The following is a 19,261-nucleotide window of genomic DNA, read 5'->3' as shown; positions in this document are numbered from 1 at the left end:
TGATTTAGTTTTGCTGTTATAAAATTATTTTTTTTACTTGGTCTGAGGAAGTATTCTAATATTTTGAGATAGGATTTTTGAGTTTTTTTCAGCTGTAAGCCAAAATCAGCAATATTCAAATAATAAAAGGCTTGAAATAGTTCAGTTGATGTGTAATGAATCCAGAATGTATGACATTTTTGTTTTTTTAATTGCATTACGGAAAATAAAGAACTTTATCACAATATTCTAATTTTCTGAGACAGTCCAGTATAGTGGTCAAAAATTACACAGTGCCTCTTTAAATGTTTGCCTCCACAGCACACTCACAGTAGTTCTGGGGATCGACTCCCTCGCAGGCACCGATTCCGCCAGGCAAGTGTTCACCGTGGCCATGGACATTCCGCATCCCGACTACGACGGCCATCGAAACGACATCATGCTCCTAAAAGTAAGGACAGATATGCGTTTTGTCACATTGCCCCTTTATTTTTGGAGTTCGACTCTTTCGCCAGCTCAACGGAAGCGCCACGCTGACCGAAGAGGTGCAGCTGATCGTCCCCAGGGGAGGCCGATTGGGAAGACGAAGCAGATGCATCACGGCCGGTTGGGGAGATATCGGGGATAACAACACGTTACCCGAAACTCTTCAGGAAGTTAACGTTACCCTGTTATCGCAACGGGCTTGTCGGAGACGGTGGGGGGCCGTGCCCATCACCAGAACCATGGTGTGCGGGACCGGGTCTCGGGACCTTCAAGGCTTCTGCTCGGTGAGATCTTTGACACATAAAAGCTGATTATGCTAAGCTAGTTAGCTGAAGCACAGATTACCTAGCACACCAACTAAAACACGGAAAGATAGAAAAGCAATAATAATAAAGTCAAGTCAAGTCATGTTTATTTGTATAGCCCTTAAACACAAAGTCTCGAAGGGCTGCACTGACCACAGATTATTCCAAACCACTGACTATTATGACACCATCCCCCTGATCTAAAACCTACGTGAGGGCAAGGAAAAACTCAAAAACCACAACATGAAGAAAATAAAGAAACCTTGAGAAGGGACTGCACATGATGTAATCCACCTTCTAAGATGACCAGGCTGCAATAGATGAATCGGTGATTCGGGCATATTCCACTTGTTTCCACAGTTTCATTCTTTAGCCACTCATCTAAGCCATTTGGGTGCAGAATCTGGTTAGGCGCTAACCTCTATTGCTATCGTTAGCTGCTCCTGCTTGGTCCTCAAGTGGTACTCCCCTCCACAGCCAAAGCACAGATTGGCTAGCACAAGAACCAACACATGAAAAGGATGAACCAATTCTACTCAATCTACTTTAAAGCCCCAGTGTGCAATATTTGACAAATAGAGGGCACTGTTGTCCAATGCAAAGAGGAACCAGTGCCAAATGATCACAACATAGCAGCTAGATGCTAGATAATATGACAGCGACTATTAGGTATGAATTCCACTATGTAAAAAATACAAATTTCTCCATCAGATTTTTTTATTAATAAAAATTACCATTAGTATGACAGTTCATGTATTTTTGACTAGTATTTAAACCAATGTTTCGTTTTTTACCAAAATGTAAGGTTTTTGTACCACTAGGTGCCCCTAAATATTACAAACTGTCCCTTTAATCCTGTATTTTCCACCTACAATAGCCTATAGCAAGGTTTTCCAATCGAAAGCAAACCAAAAAATTGCTTACAAATGAGTTTTATAAATTGTGCAGTTAATAAAGCTGTACAAATTAATAAATTATCAATTCACGGATAATTTGTACTGATGTGCAGTGTTGTTTTCGTATTTAATTATAGTTCCTTGTTTTTTCTTATCTTTTTCCTCGTAAAGTATGAACATATTGAAAATTAGCAGAACATTCAAAACATTGTGCCCATTTTACTGTATATTTGTAATACATTTATAATGAATACACCTTAAAACCAGAAAAATAATTATCCTCCAATAAATCTAAAGAAAAATAAATCATTAAGTAATTAAAATGGACAAAATTATTTTACTGTATATTGTGTTTGAGTTTTTATAATTGTATTTATATCACATCTAAAATTAACAAAAACAGAATGTGGAAACATATTAGAATTAGCAAAACTATATACCTGTATTACGTAATAAATATCATTATGGTATGATAAATGTAAAATATGTCAAAAAATACATATTTTACTGTATTAACTATTTTTTCCAACTGTTTCATTAATGCAGCTATAACGATAAAAGCAACTTTAAAAAAATACATATACATATAATACATAATAATATTAGATATTAGTAATACATATAAATGGAAAAAACGCATACAACTATGAAGGTATTTAGGGTTTTAGTCTACAAAAATGATTTATGCCTGTGACATCCCAAGAGCTAAGAAGACATCTGCAGGTTCAAGAGCTTTTTCCATTCAGGCCCTGATGCTGTGGAATGAAGATGTGATCTGCAACCTCAGTGAAACTGTTTAAATCTAGGCTTAAAACACACTTCTATTCTATAGTTTATGAATGACCTATATTTGATGTTGACAATATTTTTGTAATATTTGTTATTGCAACATCCGTTGTAGCCTAGTCATCCTGGAAGGGTGATTACCTCATGAGCGGTCCCTTCTCAAGGTTTCTCCATTTCCCTTGAGTTTTTCCTTGCCCTCATGTAGGATTTAGATCAGGGAATGGTGTCATAATAGTCTTTAGTTTGCAACAGTCTGTGCAGCCCTTTGAGTCTCCTTGTGATTAAGGGCTTGGCTTCACAAATAAACATGAATTGACTTGACATGTTTTTGAGTTTTTCCTTGCCCTCATGTCGGATTTAGATCAGGGGATGGTGTAATAATATTCTGGAATTTGCAATAGTCTGTGCAGCTCTTTAAGACTCCTCATGATTAAGGGTGTCACAAATAAACATGACTTGACTTGTTTTTGAGTTTTTCCTTGCCCTCATGTAGATTTTAGATCAGGGGATGGTGTCATAATAATCTAATTTGCAATATGGTCTGTGCAGCCCTTTGAGACTCCTTGTTATTAAGGGTGTCACAAATACACATGACTTGACTCTTGTATCCTTACATTTATTTGCATGTGACCTTCAGAGGAAAAAGTTAAGACACCAACAGTTTATAACCCGTCAAGTTTATGGCTCTAATTTTTGTATTGGCTATACATTCAGGGCGATTCCGGTGGTCCTCTGATCTGTGACGGGCAGACTGCCGGGGTGGTGTCATTTTCTGGAAGACGGTGCGGGAACCCCAGGACCCCTGACGTCTACACCCGTGTTTCCTCCTTCACCGATTGGATTTCAAGCGTCTTAAACAGCAATTTGATGAACGATCATGCAATTGTGTGACATCATCGCCATCATCGACTTTTGAGGGAATGCCAAAATAAAAGCCCAATAAAACTTCTTATCAGGGATCACCAACATTTTTTTAAGCCGAGACCTCCTTTTTTGTTACAGATTAACGCAAAGGGCTAACGAATTGATAAGTATTTCTAATATTAAGATCTATAGAATAAAATTGTTTTTATTGTAAATTGATATTGACATTGTGAAACACTATATGCAATAAGATATGTTATTCAAGATATTCCTCAAGGGAAAAAAATCCTCCAGGTGTACTTGTTGTTGTTGGGAAGGGATCACATCACACTGTTGTCACGGCAACAATGGCATGACTTCTGTCTACAAAAAAGCTTCCTTTTGAGTTTGGTAAAGCAAAGAAATGGAAAAATCACAATTAGTATCCGTAACTGTTTTATTATCATAACTTAGTAGTCTATTTAATATGATTACACACTTCTCTCCCTTTTGAAATAAATACATGTTCACATTATAGTTAACCCCTGTTTATTGAACTAGTGATGGGCCAAAGATGTTAGTTTTTCTTTACAATATTCAAGCAATACTCTATTATACATTGAAACCAAATAAAAAACGTTTTTGAAGGCTCAAGTGTTTGTTTAAAGACTGTTTTTTTTTTACAAAATACGTCTCTACTGCCGAATAAGACTTTTAATTATCACCGTGAACTGACTGTTTAGCCAATCAGAATGCAGAACCCAATGAACCATGAAAATAACTGAGACAGTGAAAAAAGAACCGCGTTATAGCGAGGGCTCACTATATATTGTTTTTAAAACAATGTTGTTTTTTTTTTTTACAGTGAATAAATATTTCTATTTGTCAAACTTTCAGAGCAAAAAAAAACAAACACGTTACTTATTTACCTGGGCTGACGCGTCAAAGTCTTCCGCCTACATCTCCCGTCATCTACTGCGCAGATGAGGGCATCCTCTCCCGCCGTTTGTGACCCAACAGCATTCCGGGAAATGAGGTCTTTTCACTTCAGCTCTCGCTTGTCACGCAGTTTTCGCGAGATTTCCTTGGTTCTGTGTGGGGCAACATTTTCCGTGGCGGACGAACCGAACCGTTTTGAAAACGGCGTTAAGAGAGACGCGAGGTTCGTCGGAGTCCTCTCGTTGTGTCTGCTTTTTTTCGGCCTTCAGGGGAACTTCTGAGGGGCGCATGTAGCTTCCAGCCGCCCCCAAACCTGTGCCTCTCTGGAACGACTGCATTGAGGTGGCGCTCAGACAAGCGAGGGACACTGGTAATATGGAACGAACAAAATAAACATTATTTCGTATTTTGGATACTAGCTAGCACAGGTGTGTTGGCGCCTTGGTTAGCATCGTCTGGTCACATTCGAGACGTAATTTCTTTCCATTTGTACGACAGTGTCATTTGGCCTACTCTAGCTTGTTTTTGGCGCACTGACATGGGCTGTTTTTATATCAAAGTGTTATTAACCGGTGGGCTAAATGCTATTTAGCAGTTCCAGGCATTATCACTATAATAGAAACCCCCTCCACGTTTCACTTCTATTACGGGCGACGCAGTATAGGCTACGTAAATATGCAGGAAGTGCTTCTCAAGAGACGAGATCCGATTGGCTAGGAGGAGCTGTCAATATTCGCGCGTTGTAATGGCGCCAGTGGATTGGCGCAACTCGCCTCAGGATGTTTCTCAAGTTGCGTCACTAATAACTAAAAGATGTGCTTTTTTTCCTTTCAGTCTGAGACCATTAAATTTGTGGAGGCATGTCCAAGAAAAGAGGCAGGTATGTCATAATGAGGTGATGTCTATGTTTACGTTTACATGCAGGGCCTCTTTTTTAGCCCGGGAGTTACCTATAGAGCAGGAGTGTCAAACAGGCGGCCCGCGGGCCAGACCAGGCCTGCTAAGATATTGAAACCGGCCCACGAGACAACGCTCAGAAAAGCGAAAGAGAAAAACGAGCTGCAGGTTGAAATATGTACACTTGATGTTGCCGAAGCCAGGTGCCTCTCACAAACGATGTACTTGTATTTCTTTCTCTCTCTATCTCTCTCTTCCTCCCTTTCTCTCTCTATCTAGCTTCCTCCCTACCTTTTCTCTCACTCTCTATCCCTCTCTTTCAATCTCTTTCTTTGTTCCTCTATGTCTCTCTCTCTCTCTCTGTGTCTTTTATCTTATTTTGCTTTCTCTTCATTATTTCCTTTTCTCTCTTCCTCTCCTTCTCTCTTTCTATTTCTCTTTAGATTTATTTTTCTCTCTCTTCCCCCTCTCACTATTTCTCTATCTCTTCTGTTTCTCATTTTCTCTCCCACTTCTCTCACTTTCTCTCTCTCTAGGTCACTCTCTGTCTCTTTCTCTCTCTTTTTCCCTTCTTTTGCATTCTCTTCCTTTTTTTCCTTTTCCCTCACGCTTTCTCGCCAACCTATTCTCACTTTCTCCACTTCTCTCTTTTTCTCTCCTTCTCTCTGTTTTTCTTTCTTTTTTTCTTTGGATTTCTTTCTTTATCTCTCTTTCTTTCCCCCTCTCTCATTATCTCTTTTGTTTCTCACATTATCCCTTACTCTATCTTTCTTTGTCCCACCCCATCTCTTTTTCTCTCCCTTTTCTCTTATTTAATTCTCTCTATTTTTCTTTCGCTCTAATCTACAAGGTCGGCCCCCCGAGAGAATGCTTGTTGTATTGTGTGGCCCCCGAGTTAAAATGAGTTTGACACCCCTGCTATAGAGGAAGAATTGGAATAGACGGAACAGCACTCGCTCGTGTTCTTATGATGCATTTTCATTGGGGAGGAATTCAGGTATACGTTGATAATTTAACAGAAAAGACTTTACTATTTTAATTCTATGAAAGTTACATAAAGATTCTGATATAGATAAAAGCATATCTACCTATGGACACTATCAGTAAATTGAAATTGTCAAGTCAAGTCAAGTCATTTTTATTTGTATAGCCCTAAATCACGAAGAGTCTCAAAGGGCTTCACAGATTATTACACTATATTACACAGACTATTTTTTCAGCTGACGAGAAGAGTAGGCTATTCATATGCTATGGAGTAGAAGTGAGTTTTAAGTTTAGATTTAAACATTTCCACTGAGGTTGCAGATCGGATCTCAGGGGGAAGAGCATTCCACAGCACCGGTGCCCGGATGGAGAACGCTCTCGAACCAGCTCTCGAACACTTCTTTGCTCTTGGGATCACCAGAAGACCGGCACTCTCCGATCGTAGGCTTCGGACCGGGACGTAGGGGCAAATCAGAGAAATCAAAATTTGTTGTTGTTAGTCCTTGCACTAAACTATAATCCACACATTTAGACTACTTAAAACATCCAAATCCTCCTAAGGAAAGCATTGGTCTCTGGAACTTTGTTGATGACGGTGTCATTATCTATAGCAGTGTCTGAAACTCAAGCAAAAAGTTACCGGACACCAGGCAAGACAACTCTGAAAAGTTGCCTGTTCAGCCATAAAGTTGCCTGCCCCATTTGTCATAACTTGAAACACAATAAGACGACTAATCGCAAAAAAAAACATTGTTGCAAAGTATTAAGGATTGATAATCAGAATATATAAGAGAACAACACTTTAAAATTAAGTTTATTATAAATCTACTTATAACATTCATTGCATGTATATGACATCGCTGAGTCGTCTGCTACATGCCATGTGAACTCTTTCCACGATGCTTTTAATGTACGTTTACATTTTGTAGCGTCATGAAATTTGTCAGCTTCTTTCGAATCTTTCTTCTGGGTCTGAGGTTTTGGCTTGATTCCTAACCACTTATCCATTTTTCTTCTGTTCCTTGTGCGTCTACTTTGGAAAATGATATGGAAATGAACGACCTTATAACACTCGGGAAAGTCCGGAAGCACGAAGTTATTTCATGCAGGCTTCTGATTGGCATGTCGAGGATGCAAATTATAGCCATCAATAAGAGTTAAATATTCATTTAGTGTTCATTTAGTGTGTGTCCATGTGTGTGCAAATGATTTGAGATGCCTGTTCATTGTTTGCAAACTAGTAGTAATAACACCCGCTGACACTAATATTTCCAGGTGTCTCAAACCAAGAAGAAGATTGATTGCGATAGCGCCATAAAATCATTACCATTGCTGATTTACAGAGGATAACAGGTTTTTCCTTTCATTTATCAGAGATTTTCTTAATTGGGAGATATTCTCTAGTAATTACGACCTAATTTAATGAGACGGTGCCAAAAAATGTTGTCCAAATGCCATACCTTATTTATGCAATACGCTTAGCAGTGCGAAGCTGTGGCCAGTTACAATGAAATGAAATGAAATGATCTGCATTTATATAGCGCTTTTCAAGTCAATGACTTCCCAAAGCGCTTTACATTGTGCTTTACATTTCCCAATAGCGGCCATGATTTGTGCAGCCATGTAAGGCGCTAACCTTCTTATTGGGGGTTCAGTGTCTTACCCAAGGACACTTCGACATGTAACACGGACAAGCCGGGATTCGAACTGTGATCCCTTAATCCTAAAACGATCGCTCTACCTCCTGAGCTACTGCCGCCCGGTTAACGATGAAGCACAGTGATGTCACATGGATCCCCCTGACAAAAAAACTAAATTTTGTCATACCTGTATCTTAAAGTGTCCTACTGACTGGGTTATGCCATGAATTTCACACATTTGGCTGTGTCTTAAATGCATTTCTCATTTTAGGCAAGCCAGGATGGCACACCTCCCGAAAAAAGGGCTTTATGCCCTCCAGCTCGAAGCAATAAGATTAAGGATAATGGATCCAGGGCGCTGTCAATTATTGTTTGATTTTAGTTGGAAAGAACGTAAAAAGAAGCTGCCACGCAGGACACTAATTTGCTCTCTTGGCCACAGCTCTCAGCATTACTCAACTGGGGATAACATTACAGTTGATTGCAGGCGGGCGAAAATCATACACTTCAGTGGACAATAAACCCCTCCTCTGCTGGCCCTGTGTTCTCAGCAATAGTCGACCAGGAATAATGGATTAATGCCGCAACTGTGTATTCAATTTTAGATGGGCAAGAAAGGCACACCTCCCAACAAGTGCCTTCTGCTGGTTCTCGATTGGGAATAGTGGCTCATGGTCGCATGAGTGCAGTTCAGGCGGCAATAAAAGAGACACCTGGCCTGACCCAAGTTCGCTCTGCCTGTCCCCGCTCCAGAAATATGTAATCGGGGATACTGGATTGCTACCGCACAAGTTCTGTTACAGTTAGGTGAAAATGCAGTAACTGCAAAAAAAGGCTCCAAGCCTGACATAAGTCTGCTCTGCCAGTCCACACTCCGAGCAATATGTGATTGGGGATAATGGATTGCAGCACACAGAACAGTGAACTTTTCAGTGAACAGCACAGCAAATAAAAAAAAACTAGCTGGATTCTGTTTTTGGGCACGCAATTAATTAATTAAGATGGGTCCAAAACATCTCATTCCAAACAATAGTGAAAACAGAGTAAGGTGGGATCCCCATATCCCAGTGGCTTCTTCATTTTAAAAAATCATACCTTTTATTGCAGTACTTCAGTGTCATATTTCTATTATTTATGGCGCAATGACTTCCTGGTACGACGCAGGAAACGAAGCATCGGGGAGCTGAGCGACGCCGGGAGCCCCGACCCCAACTGCATTCTGGGAGTGCGCATCCAGCACAACTGGCGCGAAAAGGGCAACCAGAGCAAATGGAAAGGCACAGTACTGGACAGACTCAGCGTCAACCCGTCGCTCTTTATGGTCAAGTACGACGGCTTCGATTGCGTATACGGCATCGAACTCTTCAAAGACCAGCGCGTTTCCAACCTGCAGGTCCTCTCCGAAAGTGTCGGTATGTATGAGGACTTTAGGAGTCCTGGAAAAAAATATATATCTATAATATCCCTATCTTTATTGTTTATATAAAGTACATAAACAATAGGGATGCATTATAATTGTTAGCCCGACAGTTATCGAACCGATAATAGCCAAATATGATGACACAGTTATCAGCCTAATAGAAAAAAATATATATATTTGTGTGCTCAAGCACCCCAGCGACCCTACTGAGGATAAGCGTTGCAGATAATGGATGGATGGATATATTAGTGTTGGGAATCAACCAATACTGTTTATTAGTATTAAGAGGAGGCAGAGAACCGATACAGGGAGCAGTCATTCATTTGCTGTTATTAAAAATGCAAAAATAATAAATAATATTTGTAATACGTTTTACAGTAAATACATTAGAATTTCAACACAACTAAGATTACTTATCTTTCACTGAAAACAAATCTAAAGGTGCAGGAAATAAAACTAGGCTTAGTAGCAACTCGTACAAAGGTGCATAAAAACAAATAGTTCCCTGAAACTTTTTACAATAGGCTAAATAAATAAAATACAAAAAAACCAACATCACTTAAATAAACTTAACACTAAAAAGTGCAGCGGAATTTCAAAGGAGCTTGAAAATTGAAAAGTGTGTGCACTGCTGTTTTCGAGCCAGATGGACCAACCAATGTTATGATAAGAGCTTATCACTTTTCACTTTAGCATGCTTTCCATGCTCCTCTCTGTCAGGAACAGACACGCTTGATTGATGAAATAATGTTATGATAAGAGCTAATTTATCCGTCTCTACCTGGAAGTAACTTCCAAAAACAGGTTAGCTTCACTTTTTACGCTAATTATTACTGTATTTTCACGACCACTGGGCGTGACGTGTTACATTTCTGTGTTTAACACACACACACAGGGCGCACCGCACGGTAGGGTGCAGGAGCCCTCTGCTTGTGGTCACGTTACAACAACACAGACAATATTACGAGTGTGTGTATTTATAAATACAACTGAGTTTTATTATGGTTTCTTTAAGTATTGATTACAAAGCAAAACACGCGGATAAAACAATTTTTTTTTAAAGAGAGTTGGTGCAAAAAAGGTTGGCACTCATTTTTACTGGTAATCCATAACACAAGCGTCAAAATCTTCGGCCTGTGTTCTGACCAGAACAGATGAGCTAAATCTCCATTAAAAGGTTCACTTTCTTCTCTTTCAGTCACTTTTCGAAAGCTTAAACAACAGTCCTGGCAGACACACAAGCTTAAGCGTCAACGATCGATTATTTTCATCAGAATCCGATGGAAATTTCTGCGCCACAATAGTCTCGGTGGAAAATGACACAGTTCAATGAAATGAAAGCACCAAGACAATAACAATAACCTTGAAATTGCTGAATACGCTACAGCGTATGAGTGCTTCTGCAAACAATGCATAGCCATTGAGGTCACGTGTCTTCTGCTTGTGGGAAATTTGTGGTGTTGACACGAGAGAAGGCATAAAGGTCACAGGAGATCGCATACTTGTCTCATTTAGTTGCAAATGTGAACAATCTCACAAAAACATCAGATTTCACCGAAAAACGTTGTAAGTCTTGACTCTGCCAAGGCTCGAACCTGTGACCTCACAGCTCGGGTGCGGATGCCCAACTTTAAGGCCCGCGAGCTGGTCTCAGTCCGCCGTTTTGCATGAGAAACAGGGTGCACCATACTATTAGAAGACAATCAGAGACTTTTCTGTGCGTGTGATGGTCGTGTAATACGGTAATCACATACTCGCCTATGGTCGTGAAATACGGTAATCACATACTAGCCTTTTTATCACTGACACGGGCATGTCCGGACAAGTTAGGTGAGCTCCTGCTCTCTCCTGCTTTAGAGGCCCTGCCCCCAGTTGCTTATCCAATCAGACGGCAAGAGGTAAGAAGCGGGAAAGAGGAAGAGGGCAGTATGTACCTGTACTGACTCACCTTCATTCATCCAACGTTTACATTGAGTCGTCTGCTACATGCCATGTGAACTCCTCTTTCCACGATGCTTTTAATGTACGTTAACATTTTGGAGCGTCATAAATTTTGTTCGCTTCTTTCGAATCTTTCTTCTGAGGCTGAGGTTTTAGCTTGATTCCTAACCACTTCTCCATTTTTCTTGTTTTCTCTGGGCGTCTTCTTTGGAAAATGATATGCGAGACCTTATAATGCTCGAGAAAGTCCGGAAGTACGAAGTTATTCCATGCAGGCTTCTGATTGGCTGCCGAGGGTACAAATTACCAAACGAACCGAAATTTCCAAACCGAACGAAGATTCCGGAATTAAAATAAAGCAAATGTTTGATTTGAAAAATAAATAAATACAAAATAAAAACGTGCCTTGCGACTGGCTGGCAACCAGTTCAGGGTGTCCCCTGCCCACTACCCGGTGATAGCTGGGATGGGCTCCAGCACACCCGCGACCTACTGAGGATAAAGGGTGCGGATAATAAATGAATAAAAATAAAAACGAATTTTATGTATTTTTTTTCTTGAAAGAGTTGTCGGCCACCTGGGCAGAGATGTTGTGAAAGTTGTATGCCCGACGTAAACCATGCACGCCCCGGGCGACATTATTTCAGACACTGCTTTATATATTCCCAGTATCTTGTTTCAGACGGATCTTGATGTTTCTGTGATGAGTTTATTTGTAAATTCAATTCAATTTAATTCAATGTGTTTATTGTCACATGCATGGTAAAGAACCACCTTTTACCTGCACAATGAAATTCTTAATATTCTGTCCACACAGTTGCCAGCAAAAAAGAAAATACAAACTAAGAAATGGTTGGCATTTTTTGAATCTCGAGAGTTTAACCTTTCTAATGATATGTGGAATGACTCGTTGAGTGATTGGTGTCATCGTACAGACACCGTGTCCGTACGCGTCTGAGACACGTATTTGCTTCTTTGCGAGCAGTCTGACTGTTTTGTTAATGTTCCCACTGTAGCGCCTTATAGTCCGGTGCGCCTTATGTATGGAAAATATAGGACAAAAAAAATGCGGGGGGCGCGCCTTATAGTCGTGAAAATACGGTACTTGAATTGGGATTTTTGGCAAATTTTACAGGAACATTAAGGGGTTAAAAAAATGGGTTTTAGCCTGTATAATCCGTAAATTTATAGATTACCGGTTCAACGAAACAGTTACCGTATTTTCCGCACTATAAGGCGCACCTAAAAGTCTTAATTTTTTTCAAAAGCTGACCATGCGCCTTATAACACAGTGCGCCTTATATATGGCTCGATATTAAATTCGCAAGGTCTCGCAACTTACTCAACAGCCGCCGACTCGATTTTACCCCGAACCTGGAGTAGTCCGCGGTGTATGCTGGGATTTATATACCGGCGTTTCATTGGCTAACCAATGTGTCAATCATCATTTGAATCGCTCACTATTGGCTGAAGTTATTCGGAGCCTCGGATTGGCTAGATGGCCAAAGCAAACCCTGCAATCGGCCGAGTTTAGCAATGGCGTAGCAAGTCCGCGGTGTATGCTGGGATTTATATATCTGCGTTTCATTGGCTAACCAATGTGTCAATCATCCGTTAAATCGATCGCAATTGGCTGAAGTTATTCGGAGCCTCGGATTGGCTAGAGGGCCAAAACAAACCCTGCAATTGGCCGAAAAAGATGTGTCAATCATCCGTTAAATCGATCGCTATTGGCTGAAGTTATTCGGAGCCTCGGATTGGCTAGATGGCCAAAACAAACCCTGCAATCGGCCGAGTTTAGCAATGGCGTAGCAAGCTTGCTAAAGTACGCCATAAAGAAACATGTTTCATTAGTCTGTATTTGTAAATATTCTACTCTCCTGGATTTACTTCACTCACGGTTGTAAGAAGACCATGATTGCGTATCATTATTGAACGTGAGAACTTAGGTGAGTTATGCGGCTTTATATTTTCCCGGTATCTTGTTTTAGAACGATCTTGATGTTGCTGTGATGAGTTGAGTGAATTAAACTCAATTCCAAGTGTTTATTGTCATATGCACAGTAAAGTTGTGAGCGAAAAAGAAAATAGAAACATAGAAATGTTTGGCATTTCTTGAATCCCAAGACTTCAACCTTCCGAATGATATTTGAAATGACGCATTTAAGTGACATCGTACGGACACCGCATCCGCACGTGTCTACGACACGTATTTGCTTCTTTGCAAGCTTTGGGAATGTTAAGGGGGTAATCAGTTTGACTGAATCATCTGACTGTTTTGTCGACGTTCCCATTGTAGCGCCTTATAATCCGGTGCGCCTTATCTATGGAGGATATAGGACCAAAAACTATTTTTTGGGGGTGCGCCCTATAACCCGGTGCGCCCTATAGTGCGGAAAATACGGTACTCTGCATCCCATATATAAAATATCGCCGACTTTATTGACATACATCTTTTCAGATCGTAAGGTTGTTGTTTTTTTCATGGTCCACAGTAAACAATAGGATCAAGATCCCCCCAGGGGCGGAAGAGCTGGTGGGCAAAGCGGTGGAGCACCTCTTCGAAAAGGAGGACGGCGAAAAGAACGAGTGGCGCGGGATGGTTCTCTCCAGGGCGCCCATCATGACTAACTGGTATTACATCACCTATGAGAAGGACCCCGTTCTTTATATGTACCAACTATGGGACGACTATGCCGACGGGGACTTGAGGATTCTGCCCGAAGCCGGTATGTAACTGCTCTCTATTCGCAATGAGGCTGCAACTAACTTATTATTTCTGAGTTGCTCATAAATCATGCAACAAGATGAATTGATGAGGTAGTTAGTTGCCAATGCTATTGATAATTGATAGTATCGGTTTGTAGTTACAGCACTAATTCGCAATTAAGTAATCCACCACTAGTGACAATTTTAGCCATCGGTGGCAGTAAGTGAGTCAATGCCAATAGACTATAGCCATCAATTAAAGTTAAATATTCATTTAGTGTTCATTTAGTGTGTGTGCATGTGATGGTTACAGAGTCCCGTGATTCGGGCGTCTTCCGTTATTTTTCCACATTTTCCTTCTCTAGCCACTTGACTGCAGACTGCGGCCCGTCGCTAGGTGCTATTGCTTTTGTTAGCTGTTCTGTGTGAATAAAGCTTACTTCGTCCATAGGTGTCACTTTCCTTTGAGAAGCTTCTCCCATTAGCTGCTGAAGTTGGCCGCTTAAAACAGCTGTGATCAACTGGCGCTGTTGCTCCAAGTGTATCCAGCTCGCTCGTTTTTTATTGTCACTGCATGTGATAGTCCGAGTCCTGTAATTTACGCAACCTCCACCGTTTCCTTCTCTAGCCACTCATTTTTAAGTTGCTCTAAGTGTATCCTTCCACTCGTTTTTTTATTGTCACTGCATGTGGGCATGTGTAGGCATCCACTGTTTCATTCTCTAGCCACTCATGTGAGCGACTTGACTGCATGTTATGGCTTGTAGCTAGCCACTATTGTTCTTCTTAGCTGCTCTGGGTAAATAAAGCTTGCTTCGTCCTTCAGTGTCACTCGCCTTCTGTGATTTTTTGGAACTGGGCTTTTTAGTAGCTTCTTCCGCTAGCTGCTAATGTTAGCCGCTCATAACAGCTGTGTTCAACTCGCGCTATTGGCTATTCTTAAGTAGCTCCAAGTGTATCCTTCCACTCGTTTTCTTTATTGTCACTGCATGTGGGAATGTGTAAGCATCCTCCACTGTTTCATTCTCTAGCCACTCATGTGAGCAACTTGACTGCATGTTATGGCTTGTAGCGAGCCACTATTGTTCTTCTTAGCTGCTCTGTGTAAATAAAGCTTGCTTCGTCCTTCAGTGTCACTTGCCTTCTGTGATTTTTTTTAACTGGGCTTTTTAGTAGCTTCTTCAGCTAGCTACTAAAGTTAGCCGCTCATAACAGCTGTGATCAACTCGCGCCATTGGCTATTCTTAAGTTGCTCCAAGTGTATCCTTCCACTCGTTTTCTTTATTATCACTGCATATGGGCATGTGTAGGCATCCTCCACTGTTTCCTTCTCTAGCCACTCATGTGAGCCGCATGACCGCAAGTCATGGCTTGTAGCTAGCCACTATGGTTCTTAGCTGTTCCGTGAAAATAAGGCTTGCTTCGTCCTTCAGTGTCACTCGCCTTCCAAAGATAATGTCGCTGAGTTATGGTTTTTATTTACCCGACTTTTTAGTAGCTTTTCTCGCTAGCTGCTAAAGTTAGCAACTTACAAGAGCTCTGACCAACTTGCGCTACTGGCTCTTTTCAGATGCTCCTCGTGTAACTAGCTCGCTCTGGGTTTTGTTGTCGCTGCAAGTGATGGTCAGAGGCCCGTGAATTAGGCATCTTTCATTGTTTCTTACTCTAGCCACTCATGTGAGCTACTAGGCTGCAGGCAATTGATTATAGCTAGCTGCTATGGTTTTTTATTAGCTGCTCTGTGTAAATTAAGCTTGATTGCCATGATATTGACTATTTTTTTAGTAGCTTCTCCAGCTAGCCGCTCAAGTTAGCTTCTGATCCATTTGCTATTGGCTCTTGTTAACCGCTTCGGCCGTATCCAGCTCGCTCAGGCCTTTCTTGTTACTGCATGAGATGGTCACAGAGTCCCATCATTCAGGCATGCGCCACATTTTCCCAGTTTCTTTCTTTAGTCACTTGGCTGCAAGCTGTGGCTTGTTGCTAACCAGTATTGTTCTTGTCAGCTGTGTGAATAAAGCTCGCTACGTCCTTAGTGTCACTCACCTTCTACAGCAGGTTCCGTTATTCATTCACTGGCCTTTTTTAGTAGCTTTTCACGCTAGCTGCTAATAATAGCTGGCTTGTAAGAGTTATGACCAACTCCAGCTGTTCGCTCTTTTAAGCTGCTCCAGGATTTTATTGTGCGTCATCTGCGACATTCATCTCATTGGTGAATTCACTTTCATTATTTTTGATTTATTTCAGAAAACAAGCACCTGCTGCCTGCCGACAGGAAGCCCGGGGAAGAAACTGAGAGCCTGGTAGGAAAACAGGTAGAGTACGTAACTGACAAAGGAGTGAAGAGGACTGGGCTGGTCATCTACCAGGTCCCGGCCAAACCCTCCGTCTACTACATTAAATACGACGATGACTTTCACATCCACGTCTACGACCTTGTCAAAACCACCTAAAAGGAGAGATGCGCTTGGTCCTTCCCTATCTCATTTCATTTTTTGATTTAAAGCCAGATTAGTTAACACTTTCAAATACACTTACGCTCTTATTTTATTTGTATGTTTGCACAACTTAATCGCCGCAGTTGAGTGTATATGTTTTTCTGTTTGCTGACATAATGTCGGGAGTTTAGACCCTCCCCCCTACATAAAGTGGACAAACAGGGAAATAAACGCATCATATTTGGAGTCCAAGATGTGGATTAAGACACAAGTGGAGCTATTTTGTGTTCAGCCACAGTCCCAATTTTAAAGCAGGGGTCGCCGACGCGGTGCTCGCGGGCACCAGTTAGCCCCTTGTTCAGTTGAAACCTAAGTAGGAACTCATAAGAAGAGAAGACAGCAATGGCTTTTGATCCTGCAAGGAGGAACGGGGAGAGGGACTCCATTCCCCGTTTCTGCTTAACTTTATTCTATAACTGGGTTGATTTAAGTGGTTGACTGAGACTACTACTAATGATTATAACCTGGTAACAACAGTAATTACATATTAATATCAAAAGTTTCTATTTTTAGAACTGTATAACAAACTGGTAGCCCTACGTGGTTAAAAAAAAAAAAGCACCGTATTTATTTGTGTATAACGCGCATTTTTCTTTTACTCAACATTTAGGTGCGCGCTATACGTGAGGTTTTACCATTTTATCAATCCACATTGATTATTGTGGGATTCAAACCCAGTTCGTGGTAAGCGTGCCAAATTCTAACATCTGGGCCACCAATTATATATATGGTAAATGCATTTCTATGGCACTTTTAAACAGTTACTGAAGACCTCCGAAGTGCTTAACAATACACTTCACACTATTACGCCATTAGAACATGCCTGGTTCAGTGTCTTGCACAAGGAAATATAGACATATAACTCAAGAGGAGCTGGGAATTGAATCTGTGACCTCTTGGTCCCAAGATGAGCTCTAATTTCTGACTGCCATCCTAGATGACAAATGAAAAGGCATTGTGTTTTATCTCATTATCACACGGTACTCCACGGTATCAGAGACAAATGTTAATTGTTTTGTGCATTTCACAATTTACTATGGCAATATACTTGTCACTGAAAGTACTTGGAATCAAACAGAAGATTTGAATAAAATATATCGTCATTGTAACATGTACAACTAAATTAACATTCACCTCTGGTACCTTGGTTAAAAATGGTGTAATAATGAGATAAAATCTACTCCATTTTCATGTATCGTCTGTACCGCTGGTAGTCCAGTGGTTAGAATTGAGTGCTCTCACTGCCGCAACCCAGGTTCAATGCCTGTTGCATCCGACCGCAAAGTTTGAGCTGAGAAAAGTTAAACTAAATTTGATAACTATTTTTAATAGAAAAAAATGGTGGTGCGCATTATACACAGAAATACGGTAGCTCTCGGTTTCAAGAAAGGTTGGGGACCCCCTGATTAAAAGTTTCCATATCGCAGAGTATTTGTCCTTTACAGTTAAAGCATTTTCCAATGGCCCCACAAAAAAAAATCATTAAGTGCCTTCAGGCTCTTCTTTTTCTTTCAGAGCAATGGTTTGGGGAACCAAATATGAAAATATACAACCTCGGACAAACGCTTAGCCATTCATGCTTTAACACATCACCACCGGTTGTTTTCAGTGAGAATATAGATGAATCTGCTTCTATGGAAGCCCGAATGACCATTTTGCCAAGAGAGCTTGTCCCTCCTGTGCTTTTAGCACTTAACGGCTCAGGACTGTTCGCTCAGTCTTGTGAAAAAGGCATCTGTCCCTCTTTTCCACTGTTTCCTTCTCCAGCCCACTGATGTTAGCCACTTGATGGCAGGCTATGGCCTGCCGCTATTGCTTATTTTTAGCTACTCCTGCTTTATCCTTCTGTGTCACTCGCCTTCAACAGCTGCTCATGGAAGAAATGGTCGCATAGTCCTGCGATTCAGGCATTTACTTTTACCACCTTTTTCTTCTCTAGTCACTCATTAGCCATTTGGTTGCAGGCTATGGTTCACCGCTGTTATTGTTAGCTGCTCCTTCTTCCCGTAGTGTCACTAGCCTTCCACAACCGGTCATGCAAGATATGACGCATAGCTCTGTGATACAGGCATTTTCTTCAATTTTTCAAAGGTTCCTTCTTTAGCCACTCATGTAGTCCACTTGGCTGCAGGCAATGGCTCACCGGTAACCTATATTATCGTGAGCTGCTCCTGCTTAGGTATCAATCCCCTTAACATCATTGAATTATGTGATTTAGGGTCTTGAAGCTTGACACATTCTGGTTTTCTGGCCTTTAGTGACGTTTCCTAGCAGATACATTTGGTCACTTACTCCAGCTCTGACCAACTTTAATTATTTTCTCTTTTCAGATGCTCAGAGTGTATCCAGTTTTGTAGTTGCTCGCAGGGACTAAAACAATATTTCCTGTTATGGCAAAAATTCATCACACAGGAAAGTATTGGGGCAGGCCTCTGAATTTTGCAAAGTGGTAACATTCAGGCTTCCTTAGTAAGTCTTTTTCAAATGCACACACGATTTTCGTGTTGTTTTCGGAGCAAGTTTGGGGAACAGATATGAAAACATTCAAGATTATAGACATCAGTTTTTCTTTTCAGGAAAAATTTAGATAAAAGGGTTCCTCACCTGGCCAATGGAGGCTTTTTTTATCTTAATAGGTGACTCGCGAACAAGTCAAGTGTGTCCTTTTGCTTGTGTTTTGCAGTGAAAAAGAAGAAAATGCAGTATGACTTGAATACAAAATCACCAGTGGTCGTATAATCTCTGTTGATATTGTCGAGAGCACTTTATCGTCCAATGTTTACATGTTTAGATTAGTGCCCAATAGTGGGCTTCATTTATAGGCATGATGGTTATTTAAAAGAAAATAATAATTGCAGCACTTTCAGTATTTAAAGTGTATACATTCTGTGGAATTGTGAATATTTCATCCCAAAAATAAACAGGTAGCTCACACCAA

The 19,261-nt window shown here is 40.8% G+C and overlaps 2 protein-coding genes and 1 long non-coding RNA gene across 3 annotated transcripts in view; 2 read left to right on the top strand and 1 right to left on the bottom strand.

Annotated features, from left to right (window-relative positions):
• The window catches only part of LOC148354688 (serine protease 57-like), a 9,166-nt gene extending 5,217 nt beyond the window's left edge, over positions 1-3,949 (top strand). Inside the window, exons 3-5 of the mRNA XM_088350548.1 lie at positions 301-430; positions 495-749; positions 3,167-3,949. Coding sequence (XP_088206674.1) covers positions 301-430; positions 495-749; positions 3,167-3,343 — 562 coding nt within the window. The 3' untranslated portion in view covers positions 3,344-3,949. The remainder of the gene's footprint in view (positions 1-300; positions 431-494; positions 750-3,166) is intronic.
• The window catches only part of LOC148354687 (uncharacterized), a 19,809-nt gene extending 14,851 nt beyond the window's left edge, over positions 1-4,958 (bottom strand). Inside the window, exons 1-2 of the long non-coding RNA XR_015852314.1 lie at positions 4,225-4,958; positions 310-424 (exon numbers count right to left, since the gene is read on the bottom strand). This is a non-coding gene — a long non-coding RNA (uncharacterized LOC148354687). The remainder of the gene's footprint in view (positions 1-309; positions 425-4,224) is intronic.
• On the top strand, positions 4,309-19,261 carry LOC148354686 (spindlin-1-like). The gene is made up of 5 exons (XM_088350549.1): positions 4,309-4,604; positions 5,069-5,114; positions 8,920-9,167; positions 13,612-13,845; positions 16,073-19,261. The coding sequence occupies exons 2-5, from the start codon at positions 5,095-5,097 to the stop codon at positions 16,276-16,278; spliced, it is 708 nt and encodes a 235-aa protein (XP_088206675.1). The 5' UTR covers positions 4,309-4,604; positions 5,069-5,094; the 3' UTR covers positions 16,279-19,261.

Source organism: Urocampus carinirostris, chromosome 12, assembly GCF_059441175.1.
Source record: "Urocampus carinirostris isolate Australia breed hairy pipefish chromosome 12, RoL_Ucar_1.0, whole genome shotgun sequence".
NCBI lineage: Eukaryota > Metazoa > Chordata > Actinopteri > Syngnathiformes > Syngnathidae > Urocampus > Urocampus carinirostris.
The sequence above is the reverse complement of the archived record's forward strand: the minus strand, read 5'-3'. Positions and strand labels throughout refer to the sequence as shown.

Coding starts and splice junctions, on each gene's coding strand:
- LOC148354686 (XM_088350549.1), top strand. CDS start 5,095: ATGTCCAAGAAAAGAGGCAG. Junction 5,115..8,919: donor ATGTCCAAGAAAAGAGGCAG/GTATGTCATAAT, acceptor GGTACGACGCAG/GAAACGAAGCATCGGGGAGC. Junction 9,168..13,611: donor GGTCCTCTCCGAAAGTGTCG/GTATGTATGAGG, acceptor CATGGTCCACAG/TAAACAATAGGATCAAGATC.